The sequence below is a fragment of the Pangasianodon hypophthalmus genome, chromosome 22 (assembly GCF_027358585.1).
Source record: "Pangasianodon hypophthalmus isolate fPanHyp1 chromosome 22, fPanHyp1.pri, whole genome shotgun sequence".
NCBI lineage: Eukaryota > Metazoa > Chordata > Actinopteri > Siluriformes > Pangasiidae > Pangasianodon > Pangasianodon hypophthalmus.
This window is the reverse complement of record NC_069731.1, coordinates 11,694,370-11,706,789: the sequence shown is the minus strand read 5'-3', so window position 1 is coordinate 11,706,789 and position 12,420 is coordinate 11,694,370. Positions and strand designations below refer to the sequence as shown.

Genomic DNA, 12,420 nt, shown 5'->3' with positions numbered 1-12,420 from the left:
AAACCAATTATAAACCAGAGAGAAAGAGTAAGAGACCAAACAAGGACATACAGAGAGAAATCGAGACAGACAGAGAGAGAGAGAGAGAGAGAGAGGAGAGAGAGAGAGAGAGAGAGATGACAGAAGGAGATTGTAGGTGTGAAAGCTATTATTTCTCCCTTCATTCAGACACCAGCTGAGAGATGGCACACAGAAGGACATGAATCCACTTCTGTAGACACTGCTTGCGTGTATTTTGCATGTATTTATGTGTGTATGTGAGAGAGAGGGAGTGAGAGAGTGCATGTGTGTGTTTATGAACAAGGGGAGAAGTAGTTGGTGCTGTGTCTCCTACTCATTATATTTCTGACACTTCTTCTCAATGCTACTGCCAGGAAGTGAGAGCAATTGCACCCACATTCACACACACAATCATACACACATTCACACATTTTTGTGCTCAGCATGCAAGCAGGTTCCATCACCAACGCAGAGCAACCTGTGTACAACACTCTGAAGCGCTCATCCAGCAGCTGATACAGCCTACATCTCATCCATACTGTGTGCTGGAATTAAATATGCCCCTGAGCAGAACGTTGGGTTCCAAATTTCAGTTAATACTATATAAAAAGTAAGTCCCACACAAAATGATTCCTGACCAAGAAAGCTAGCCAAAGACTCAAATCACTACTGTATGAAATCTGAATTGATGTAAAAGCTCACCAGGTTTTTGAGCAGGGATGAGAGCTCCTTTGTCAGAGTGGAGAACTTAACAAAGGCCGTTCCCAGGTCAGGGTTGTCTCGGCTGATGAAGTTACCGCCAAACTTGTCCAGTGCCTGAGCATACATCTCCTCATTTTGAAGGTGTTCTAGACACACACAAACACACATAAGGTTATATTCGCATATTCAAAGCTAGGGGTGATACAGTATGATAATTAGTCTAAAAAAAATTGCGGTATCACAGTATTAATCAAAATCATTTAAAACCACAAGCCAATGGTAAAAATTAAAGGAAAAAATTATTACGAAATCTTTGCACATCCTTGCACATATATAAGAAAAACCATCAGAAAACAAAAAAGATCAAATCCCCTAATTGTTCTTTCTTGTAAAAATCTAACTTCAGCAGCAGTGTGCAGCTCTGCTTAGTCAAAAACAGGGGTTTTGAAGGTTTTATATAAGTGGATGTGGTACTCAAAAATATTTATCTGCAGAATGTGTGAAACGATAACTGACCTATCTGATGATAGCAACATACAACATCAGTTCACATTTTTGCGCTATACTTTAACAGGTTTGCCAATGTAAGTAATAATGATGGGGTGTGTTACCACCCTAAAGTTGATTATTTTCCTATGATGGCACATCCCCCAAAGAGTTTTATTCCTCCTATACTACAGCAATTTGCCAACGATTACTTTTTTAATTATTAATGAACAACACATCATATATTTTAACAATTTATAGTTACATTTAGTGATGTGGAACGTATGTGGAACGTATGTGAAACAAGTTCCTGTTATCACTTAAGTAACATGGCAGCTATAAACAGTCATTTCCTCTCTTCAGTCTCTCTTTTTTCTTTCTCTTAAATTTAACACTTAAAAAAATATTTTGTTATTTCAGTGAGAAACCAAGAAGTCCTCAAGATGCTCCTTTATCAGTTAAAGTTACAGATTTACCTCTGACTGTTATAAAGCACTGACACTGGGGACTCTGTCCATAAATGTTACGTAAATGTCTCTTAACAAAAAAAACATTATCAACGATTAGACATTTTACTTTGTTAAACAATATCTCTTTTAAATCCATTTTTTTATTAGTCTTAAATTATGTGGAATGTCCACTGTACAATTCCTGGTGTATAAGATTTACTATTCTATATTATACTATAGTACTATACTATAGGTTACTATAGAAACAGTTACGTATTAGAACAAGTGTATTAATATTAACCTATCATTCATGTTACAGCTGAAACTACTTGCGCTGTTATATGAAAATAATGCACAACTTCTGACTAATCTAGATGGTATAAAGAAAACTAATCAGCAAATGTTGACCCATCAGAATCAAGAATTCAACAGCACTGTGATATAATGTTAGGAAGACAACTGAAATTATGATGATCCAAACATCATACATCATGTATAGTCCAAACAATCCTGAAATGTGATCTAGGGTTATTTATTCTCTCACTTCCTGGTCTCTGTATCATAATGAAGAATCAGACTCAAACAAAGGGAGCCTTCACACAGTAATATTCTTGAAGTTCAACAATATGAAGTGCTCTTCAAGGGAAATTGCACTTATTCAGCCATGGAGCTAGTTTGTTTACACTGCTGAGTATTCTCATTCAGCTTGAATGAATTGGAAATCACCACACAAGATCAGAGATTCTCCATTTCTAAAAGTAACCTTTATCAAATGAGCTAAATGAGCTTTCACGATTGTTGACATTGCATAATGGAACAAATCTAAATACTCAAATCAAGTCTGACGAATGACCTCATGGTAGTATTTACAAAACAGGAAATGCACACTGATTCAAGAAAGATTGTCTGCAGTTCTCCAACTGATCTATCACAGCATAATGACACATCATTAGTATAACGTGTTTGTAGAGTTGTGTAGTGTGTGTGTGCGCGCGTGTGCGCGTTTAACACGAGAAATAAAAACTAAAAAAAACTGTGTAGGTGTGTGAGGGGGTGTCAGAAGAGTTGGCACAATGTTCGAAATACACCAAAGTACAGTAAAATCTACTTTTACTGTTTTAAAGATTTTAAAAGACATATTACAATCATCAGCTTCATTAACTACAAAATTTATTCTTGTAGATTCATTACAGATGCCTCAAGATCCAATTAAAAGCAGTATGATAAACAGATATGATTCCACTGTTTATAAGCATGACTACAATAAACACACCAACCTGTTCCAAAATCTTTCATTTACACCCTTTCACTTCTTGCTTTCCAGTTCTGTACTAAATGCTGCCCTAACCTCTTCAGCCAACATTAAGGATTTTCATTTCATTTCGCTGCACACACACCAAGGTCCATCAATGCCTTATAGCAAGTTATAATTATAACATATAGTACCTGCCTTTCTAGTTAAAGTGCAAACCTTATTATGTTTTAGCGTGTCAGAAATGAATATTATAGCACAGTCAAAACCTTGCCTAGCTAGGTACTTCAAAATGATATGTAGTTCTTTAATATGTGAGGAGTGAGTTTCACTGCGGTGACACCCCAAACTTGCATTTCAAATCGCCTCATATCAAATCTCTTCCAGTGTGTATCTCACGGACATTCAGGTGCGCTTATTTACTGTGTGTACATGAGTGTGTGGAGTTACAAGCAGACTGAAGAGAGAAACCTTTAATACGTTAAATCCTTCTGTGTCCCTTCATGTGTGGGGGTCTCTTTACCTTGGCCAGAACTGTAGATGGCTTTGACAGACTTCTTAACTTTCTGCAGTGAAGTCCTGTCCTGATCCAAGGCCTGGCAACAAAGAATATAGACTTGTTAATGTGCAAGGCCATATATTCACAGGGAAATATATAGAGAGCTAGAGAGATAGATAGATACAGAGATAGACAGATCGATAGATAGATAGATAGAGAGAGAGAGAGAGAGAGAGAGAGAGAGAGAGAGAGAGAGAGAGAAAATGCACCAGTGTTCACTTCAAACAGACTCAATGCTGGATACGTGAAAGCACCGTAACCACATGTCCAAATCTGCGCCATATCAACTACATGTTAGTTAGCAAGCTAGCCATGTTATAATCCTGTCTGAAAGAGCTGTGAAATAGTCAGCACACTCCTAAAAGTCCCCGAAGGCACTGTGCTTGGTTACTGTCCAAATAAGATAGACTAGGGGATTCAGAATACCCCTAACTTTGCAGTTGTCTAGGTAATATGGAGCAGAGCACCAAATTCACACACTGGGGAAAAATGTATTGTGCAAAACCTTGTTATTTTTTGGATTTTAAATATGGCCAAATAAAACAAATATATATATATATATATATATATATATATATATATATATATATATATATATATAAATATACAGTCAGGTCCATAAATATTGGGACAGTGACACAGTTTTGGTAATTCTGCCTCTGTACACCACCACAGTGGATTTGAAATGAAGCAGTCAAGATGTGACTGAAGCGTAGACTTTCAGCTTTAATTCAAGGGGTTTAACAAAAATATTGCATTAACCGTTTAGGAATTACAGCCATTTTTTACAGAGTTCCTCCATTTTCACAGGCTCAAAACTAATGGGACAATTGACTTATAAGCAGTTTCATGGCCAGCTGTGGCCTGTTTCCTCCTTATATCATGATAAATTAAGGAGATAAAAGGTCTGGAGCTGATTCCAAGTGTTGAATTTGCATTTGGTAGCTCTTCATGGGAACTCTCAATATGCCGTCCAAAGAGGTGTTGATGCAAGTGAAGGAGGCCATCATTAGGCTGAAAAACCAAAACAGACCTATCAGAGAGATAGCAGAAACTTTAGGAGGGCCCAATCAACAATTTGGTACATTCTTAAAAAGAAGGAATGCACTGCCGAGCTCAGCAACACCAAAAGACCTGGGAGACCACAGAAAACAACTAAAGTGGATGATTGCAGAATTCTTTTCTTATTGAAGAACAACCCCTTCACAACATCTAGCCAAGTCAGGAACACTCTGGAGGAGGTAGGCCTATCATTGTCAAAGTCTACAATCAAGAGCCACCTTCATGAATGTAAATACAGATGGTTTACCTCAAGATGCAAACCGCTGGTAACACTCAAGAACACAAAGGCCAGATTAGACTTTGCTAAAAAAACCTCTAAAAAAATCCTGACCAGTTCTGATGCAAGATTAACTTGTACCAGAATGATGGGAAGAGAAAAGTATGGAGAAGGAAAGGAAGGGCTCATGATCCAAAGCATACCACATCATCCGTCAAACATGTGGAGGCAGTGTTATGGCATGGGCATGTTTGGCTGCCAATGGAACTGGGTCACTGGGGTTTATTGATAATGTGACTGTTGATAGAAGTAGCAGGATGAATTCTGAGTTGTACAGAGCTATACTTTCTGCTCAGATTCAGTCAAATGCTGCAAAACTGATAGGACAGCGCTTCACAGTACAGATGGATAACAACCCAAAACATACTGTAAAAGCAGCCCAAGAGCTTGGAAATTAAATGTTCTTAAATGGCCGAGTCAGTCACCTGACCTCAACCCAACTGAGCTGCTTTTCACTTACTGAAGACAAATCTGAAGGCAGAATGACCCACAAACAAGCAGCAACTGAAGATGGCTGCAGTAAAGACCTGGCAAATCATCTCAAGGGAGGAAACTCAGCATTTGGTGATGTCCATGGGGTCCAGACTTCAGGTAGTCATTGACTGCAAAGGATTTACCTCCAAGTAATAAAAATAATCCTAATATTTATGATTATATTAGTTTGTCCCATTACTTTTGAGCCTGTGAAAATGGAGGAACTCTGTAAAAAATGGCTGTAATTCCTAAACGGTTAATGCAATATTTTTGTTAAACCCCTTGAATTAAAGCTGAAAGTCTACGCTTCAGTCACATCTTGACTGCTTCATTTCAAATCCACTGTGGTGGTGTACAGAGGCAGAATTACCAAAACTGTGTCACTGTCCCAATATTTATGGACCTGACTCTATATATATAAAACATTAGTGTAAAAATGTTACTGCACAGCAAATGTGCCATAAATAATTCCATTAACTCCACAGCACACTTAACCACAGTTAATTATCCAAGATCACCACACAATCAAGCAAAAGGGTGTTATGCCTCGTTAATAAGATCAGGATGTGGCTAATGAGGATACCTATTTTGCACGCAAATAAATAAATCCAGTATTTTGCAGAGGTTATTTGTAAGCAAGATCTACTGGAAATTGGGTTATCGGACATCAATACTATTACTGATCTGTAATTGTATTTTTTTCTATGGTAATAACCCTAGAAGTGTCTCATTAACTCATTTAAAAAATAATATGGAAAGTGGCATGTGCATACGTCTTCCAAAAACACAGACCACATCTTTTCTGCATAACTCCCACGAGAACATAATAATAAATAACTCACGCTACTCTAAATTATAACCTCAGATCACAATTAAATTAAGGACAGATTTTTGGTTTCAGAGCCAGTGCAGGACACTCACTGCACACAGTTAAATCCCTGATGATGTCATGCCACTGTCATGGCCATGAGAAACACATGGCTGCACAGCACATGCTCAGCTGTTGAGCATTAATGAACTAAAAGAGTCAGCTCAGTGCTTCATGGCCTAAAATTATGACATCTTTCATCATTATGTAACTGAACACAATTCCTTCCTTGTGTATTTATGTAATATAGACAGGCCAATAATCAATTACACAATACTGTTAACATAGATATGTCATGTTTATGAGTGTGTTTACATGCACATATAATAACCTAATAACAAATAACCTAATTATTGAAATTATTATTATTATTATGAAATTATTATCTGATTTTAAAGGTTACCAGATTATTCCACTGGTCATGTGACCAGAATACTACAATACCTTAAAAGAGATTCTGGCCTTTCTTAATCAGAAACCTAAAAAGACATCCTGGATTTTAGTCCAATAATCTGGTTATTTCACCAGATTTTGATTTGCTCCATCTGCACAAACATAACTAAATAGATAAACAACCATACAACTCCCAGTAAATCCTAGAATTTACCAGGGAAGTCACTGAAGAGAGACTCATCTGTAGATAGCAATCTCAACTGTGAAAAAATAAATAAAACATCCTACCAACTGCGAAAAAATATATAACATAATACATTCAAATGAAATGAAATGAAGTAGTGTTACTTTTCTGAAACACTACTGCTTTATTGTTGGATACCATCCTTGCATCTGGCTGGTCATAAGGGGATGATTAATTTTCTCTAACTAGACAGCTATGACAGTGTCGGCTACAAGGCTAATCACAGGTTGACAGTAATGTGCTCATTATGATACATTATATAGCAAAAAATCATTCACAGGGAATGCTCCACATAATTTAAGCCTAAAAATTTTTTTTGTTGTTTTTTTTTTTTCTTGTATTAAATCTACATAGATATACATTGTAGATCAATACTGTATAAATATTGCACTGGTATCAAAGTACAAAGTAGTAAAACACATAGTTACTGCAATGTAACTATCAGCTGATGAAATGTATGATGTTCTTTAATCAACAAATAGCTGTGGAACTGAGCTGAGGAATAAAACACTTAAGGATGTGCTGTTCTAGGAAAATGATCAACTTTAGCATCACACCCCCCTGCACAGCCTGTCGTGTTTAATTTCTTACTTACCTACTGACCATCAAGCTGACATATAATGGAGCAGTACTAGCACCTTGCTACTGTAAAATGTACTCAGACTACGAGCAACACTACTCAGGTTGATTATTGAGACTACTGACTGACTCTCGCAGACTGGGAGCTTTCCAGTTCTCAGATTACTGCATGTAAATGTCTTGATCTTTTTTGACAAAATGCTTTTTTCAATAGATTTTTTTTATTTTGTATATGTAAGCACACACCTACACTCTTATCACAGACACTGATAACACCATCATTACTACCACTGGAGAGGAGTAGGGAGTAGAGTTAGCACCCAAGCTGAGATGAGACTAGTAAATGATATTCTAACACTATCAAGCTAATATTAAAAACCAAGATAAAAAGGTAAGGCAGTTGCTGTGATATTAAAATGCATTGTTGGCACATGTCTAAAATATACTCCTCAATGATCAACACAATCATAGCTCAGCTCAGTCCTGACCTCAAACCGGAACAATCAGGCTCAAAGAATGACACACTCTCTAGCACACAAATTATCGGCATGAAAAAAATAATAGGCTGTGCCAAACAGATCTATTTAAATGGCATGAAGTAACTAACAGCTACACTGCTTTATTCCCGTCAGATGATTTTACATGCACTTTTCATTAAGAAATTCAGCTCTGCACCCAGAGTGTGCTTAATGGCATGCCATGACCTTTGATCCTGCTCCCTAGGGATTAGCAGCTAACGCTAACACAAACTCACATTCACCAGCAGCTCCTCTGACATTTGATCACTAGAGAATCCTCTCCTTGTAATTAAAACTCTGCCCAGTTATTACTGAAGTTCCCTTCAGTGAAATACACTGATACATGCATGTTTGGTGACAGTGTCACGAGGCTAGGCTCAGAGTTTGATGTTCAAAGGGATTTTCTTCAGGATCTAGAAGTTTCCAGAAGAGTCTATCCTGTGTAGAAGCTGTTTGAAGTTTGGAATAATTAAAGAACTAAATGGGCCTGTTATAATAGCAGAAACCTCGTGACCCACAGAGAAAACAAATAACAGCTGTTCAACTCTGTTACGTCTTTGTACTGCAGTGTGTTTTTATTTACTTAGTATTTATTATTTACTGCTCATTTTTATCCAAAAAATTTTTTCAATTGATTCATCTCTCCATCCTTGTCACTAGTGAGCTCTCAAATGATTAATGACATGCTAAAGGTCTTAAAGGGATTTTTGTATAAGCTAGGCATACACCAAACGCCTTATAATCATTTAACAGACATACAGCCAGGTGCATAAATATTTGGAAATTAAATAATTGCAACCTTTCAGCATTAATTTGAGGGTATTTACATCCATAACAAGTGCACAGTGTAGGAATTACACCACTTTACATAAGTACAGCCCCCCACTAGTCTGTTTTTTTTTTTTTTTTTTAAGGGGCCAAGAGTCATTAGACAACCTAAAAATCATAAATTAAACTCGAATCTGGTGTTCCTATTTTTGGGGCTTATCAGTGGTTTACATCGTGGTAAACCCTCTCTATTTACTCTGGTGAAGCCTTCTCTTGATTGTTGACTTTGACACAGATACTCCTACCTCCTGGAAAGTGTTCTTGATCTGGCCAACTGCTGTGAAGGATTTTTTTTTCACCATAAGAAGAATTCTTATGTCATCCACCAGTTGTTTTCTGTGGTCTTTTGGGCCTAACAATAATAACATATCAAATAGTTGATTTGGCCACACCTAATGTTTTTGCTATCTCTCTGATGGGTTTGTTTTGATTTTTCAGACTGATTTGCTTCACTGGCAGTAACAGCATTTTGGACTTCATACTGCAGCAACAGCATTTTGGACTTCATACAGCAACAGATCCCAAACACAAATGCCATACTTGAAATCTAAACCTTTTATCTGCTTACTTGTAAGTGAAATAATGAGGGAATAACACACATCTGGCCAGAGAACAGCTGAGAAATCAACTGTCCAATTACTTTTGGTCCCTTTAAAGGGAGGGACACGTATAAAAAGTGCAAGTGCTGTTCATCTGATTCAGATGTAAGTACCCTCAAATTAAAGCTGAAACTCTGCATTTTGAGCTCTTACTCATTATCTAATTTCAACTCCTATTAACATGGTAGACAGCTAAAATAACAATAACTTTGTCAGTGTCTAAATATTTATGGCCCTGACTGTTTAGAAAAAATATCAGAGATGGACACATAATAAATGAATTAGCTAGCCTATCAGGCAAGTGTTTGCCCAGTGTCATGTTTTGGTTACTACAGCGATGTATATGTTCCTTCTCAAATAGTGAACTGTATAATCAGGGTTATACAGTCTCCACCAAAAGTATTGGAACGGCAGGGCCAATTCTTATGTTTTTGCTGTACACTGAAGACGGGTGTTTGAGATCACAAGATGAATATGAGACAACATATCAGAATTTTCCTTCCACCTTTTTTGCCTTGATGAAGTCCTTTGTTGTGGTGGCAGTGTGCTTTGGATCATTGTCTTGCTGCATGATGAAGTTGCTCCCAATATGATTGGATGCATTTCTCTTTAAACTGGCAGTCAGAATGTTTCTGCAGAGTTCTGAATTCATTCTGCTGCTACCACCATGAGTTATATCATCAATAAAGATTAGTGAGTCCATTCCAGAAGCAGTCATGCAAGCCCAAGCCATGACACTATCTCCACCATGCTTGACTGATGAGCTCATATGTTTTGGATCATAAGCAGTTCCTTTCTTTCTCCACACTTTCCATCACTTTGGTAGAGGTTAACCTCAAATTCAAAATAAAATTTTATTTGTCACACATACACAGTACGGTGTGTAGTGAAATGCTTTTTACAACTGTCTGAGACATAAAATACAATTTACGTAGAGTTATAAAATGGAAAAGCATTAGATGAAAATGTATAAAAATATAATGTGAGAACTTAAAGATGGGTGGCAGAAACAGTCTGATAAAGTGCAGATATGTGCAGTTATTTTGTGCAACAAATGGTTAAATGGTTACTGAAGATGAATGAATAGAAGATGTATTAAGGAATGTCGGGATTGTGGGCGTTGTGAAAGCTCTAGTCCTTGGTGTTGTCCTGGAATGGCTGGTCCTGGGGGAATTTCAATCTGGCCTTCCAATTGGTACTGCTGATAAGAGGCTTGCATCTGGTTGTACGGCCTCTATATTTCTGCTCTCAAAGTCTTCTTCAAATAGTGGATTGGGATACCTTCTCCCCTGCCCTGAGGTTGTTGGTGATGTCACTGACTGTGCTCTCACAATGTATCTGTCATCAACTGCTGTTGTTTTCCTTGGCCCACCTATTCGATTTCTCATCGTCAGTACACCAGTGGATTCTTTCTTTTTCAGGACAATCCAAATTGTTGTACTGGCTATGCCCAACGCTTGTGCATTTACACATTTATGTCATTTGGCAGACAACCTTATCCAGAGCGACTTACAACTTACATCTCATTTATACAACTGAGGCCTTGCTCAAGGGCCCAGCAGAGGCAGCTTGGTGGTGCTGGGATTTGAACTCTCAACCTTCCGATCAGAAGTCCAACGTCTTAACCACTAAGCCACCACATCTCCCTTGTGCAATGACAGCTCTTTGGTCTTCATGTGGGTTTATCCTTTTTAACAACAAATGCCGTTACAGGTGAAAACCAGAGCTCAAACCAAGAGTAGACCTTTCAGACATATGTTCTAATATTTTTAATCACTTCAAACAAAAAGTGCTCTGTTCTAAGTTGTTTAACACGTCTAGATGCAAATATCAGGAAATGAAAGCTGAAATTCTGATCTATTGTCTCTTTTTCATTTTGTGATCCATTCAAATACTTTCAGAAGGGATTTAACATGCAATTATGTCTGTATCATACTATACCATATCAAATATTTATATATACACATTATAACTCATTTAAATATATGACGTGCTACTGTGTTTACTTCTGTTACTAGTGTGCACAGCCATGTTGAATTGATATCACTCCCTGGGAAGATTATGATGATGCAATTATTTTTATTAGTCATAGCAGCAGTCATCTCAAGAGTGACAATATATAGAATATAGAATACTGAGTACTAAAATCTCCAGAATCTACAGTGCCCTGTAGAGTTGAAGCAGAGTTAGCATTAGCAGGGACTGTCATGATATCACTTTCAGGTGATGAGGTAGGCTGTTAATTTATTAAGGGCATTCATTATTTAGATATAGGTGATAAAAGCACCTAACCTTTGTTGTACTGCATTAGAGAAGATAATATTACATTACAAGTAGATAAATACCTAGCTAGAATAATGCTAATGTTGACTGATAGATGAATGTGGCTTTTTTTTTTTTTTTTTAAAGCAGAGTTGACATCTATATCAGGGTGGCTGTGCTTTGGTCGATTTATGACCATTACTTTTCTCTTTTCCAGACCGACCTATTGTCTAATATTATGTTACACAAGTAATGTTATTACAGTGCTGGGCATCAGAGTTCCGTGTGCGAGTTGGCTGATGGTGTTAGCATTTCAGTCTGACCTGTGCTTTTGCTCACTCAGCCATTCAGCTTCTTAAAATTCAAGCTATAAAATTACAAACATAAGCATAAGCATAAAATGCATAAATTCCTTTTCTGTCATGTTTTTCTTTGTAATAAGCTCTTATAAGCTATTAAGCTGTAACCTCCGGTGTTAGATAGCCGTTTTCAGATTTTCTAATCTCATATAATACACTTCTGCTGAGGCCATGGTTTAAACAATTTTTTTTTATCTTGTTCTACATATTTTCCCAGTTATTTGTACTAGTAAGAAATCTTTAATAAAAATTGACTTTGGCACCTTTAAAGGGAATTTATGAGGAAGGACACATGGGTCAGAGTTCAGCTTTGTGAAGGCTGCCTGAGGATTTCTGCTGACACAGTGTTCCTCCCACAGTTCAGCAGGCATTTCCCTCCCAAGGGAAAAGAAGAAGCAGAAGAAGCCTTTATTTGTCATATATATATTACAGCACAGTGAAATTCTTTTCTTCCCAGCTTATTAGGAAGTTGGGGTCAGAGCTCAGGGTCAGACATAATACGGCACCCC

The 12,420-nt window shown here is 37.2% G+C and overlaps 1 protein-coding gene across 4 annotated transcripts in view; it reads right to left on the bottom strand.

Annotated features, from left to right (window-relative positions):
• asap1b (ArfGAP with SH3 domain, ankyrin repeat and PH domain 1b) overlaps positions 1-12,420 on the bottom strand; it is a 94,845-nt gene that overhangs the window by 41,778 nt on the left and 40,647 nt on the right. For all 4 annotated transcript variants that reach the window (XM_053228077.1, XM_053228076.1, XM_053228078.1 and 1 more), the window contains 2 exons: positions 3,413-3,485; positions 703-848 (listed from right to left, as the gene is read on the bottom strand). In XM_053228077.1, coding sequence (XP_053084052.1) covers positions 703-848; positions 3,413-3,485 — 219 coding nt within the window. The remainder of the gene's footprint in view (positions 1-702; positions 849-3,412; positions 3,486-12,420) is intronic.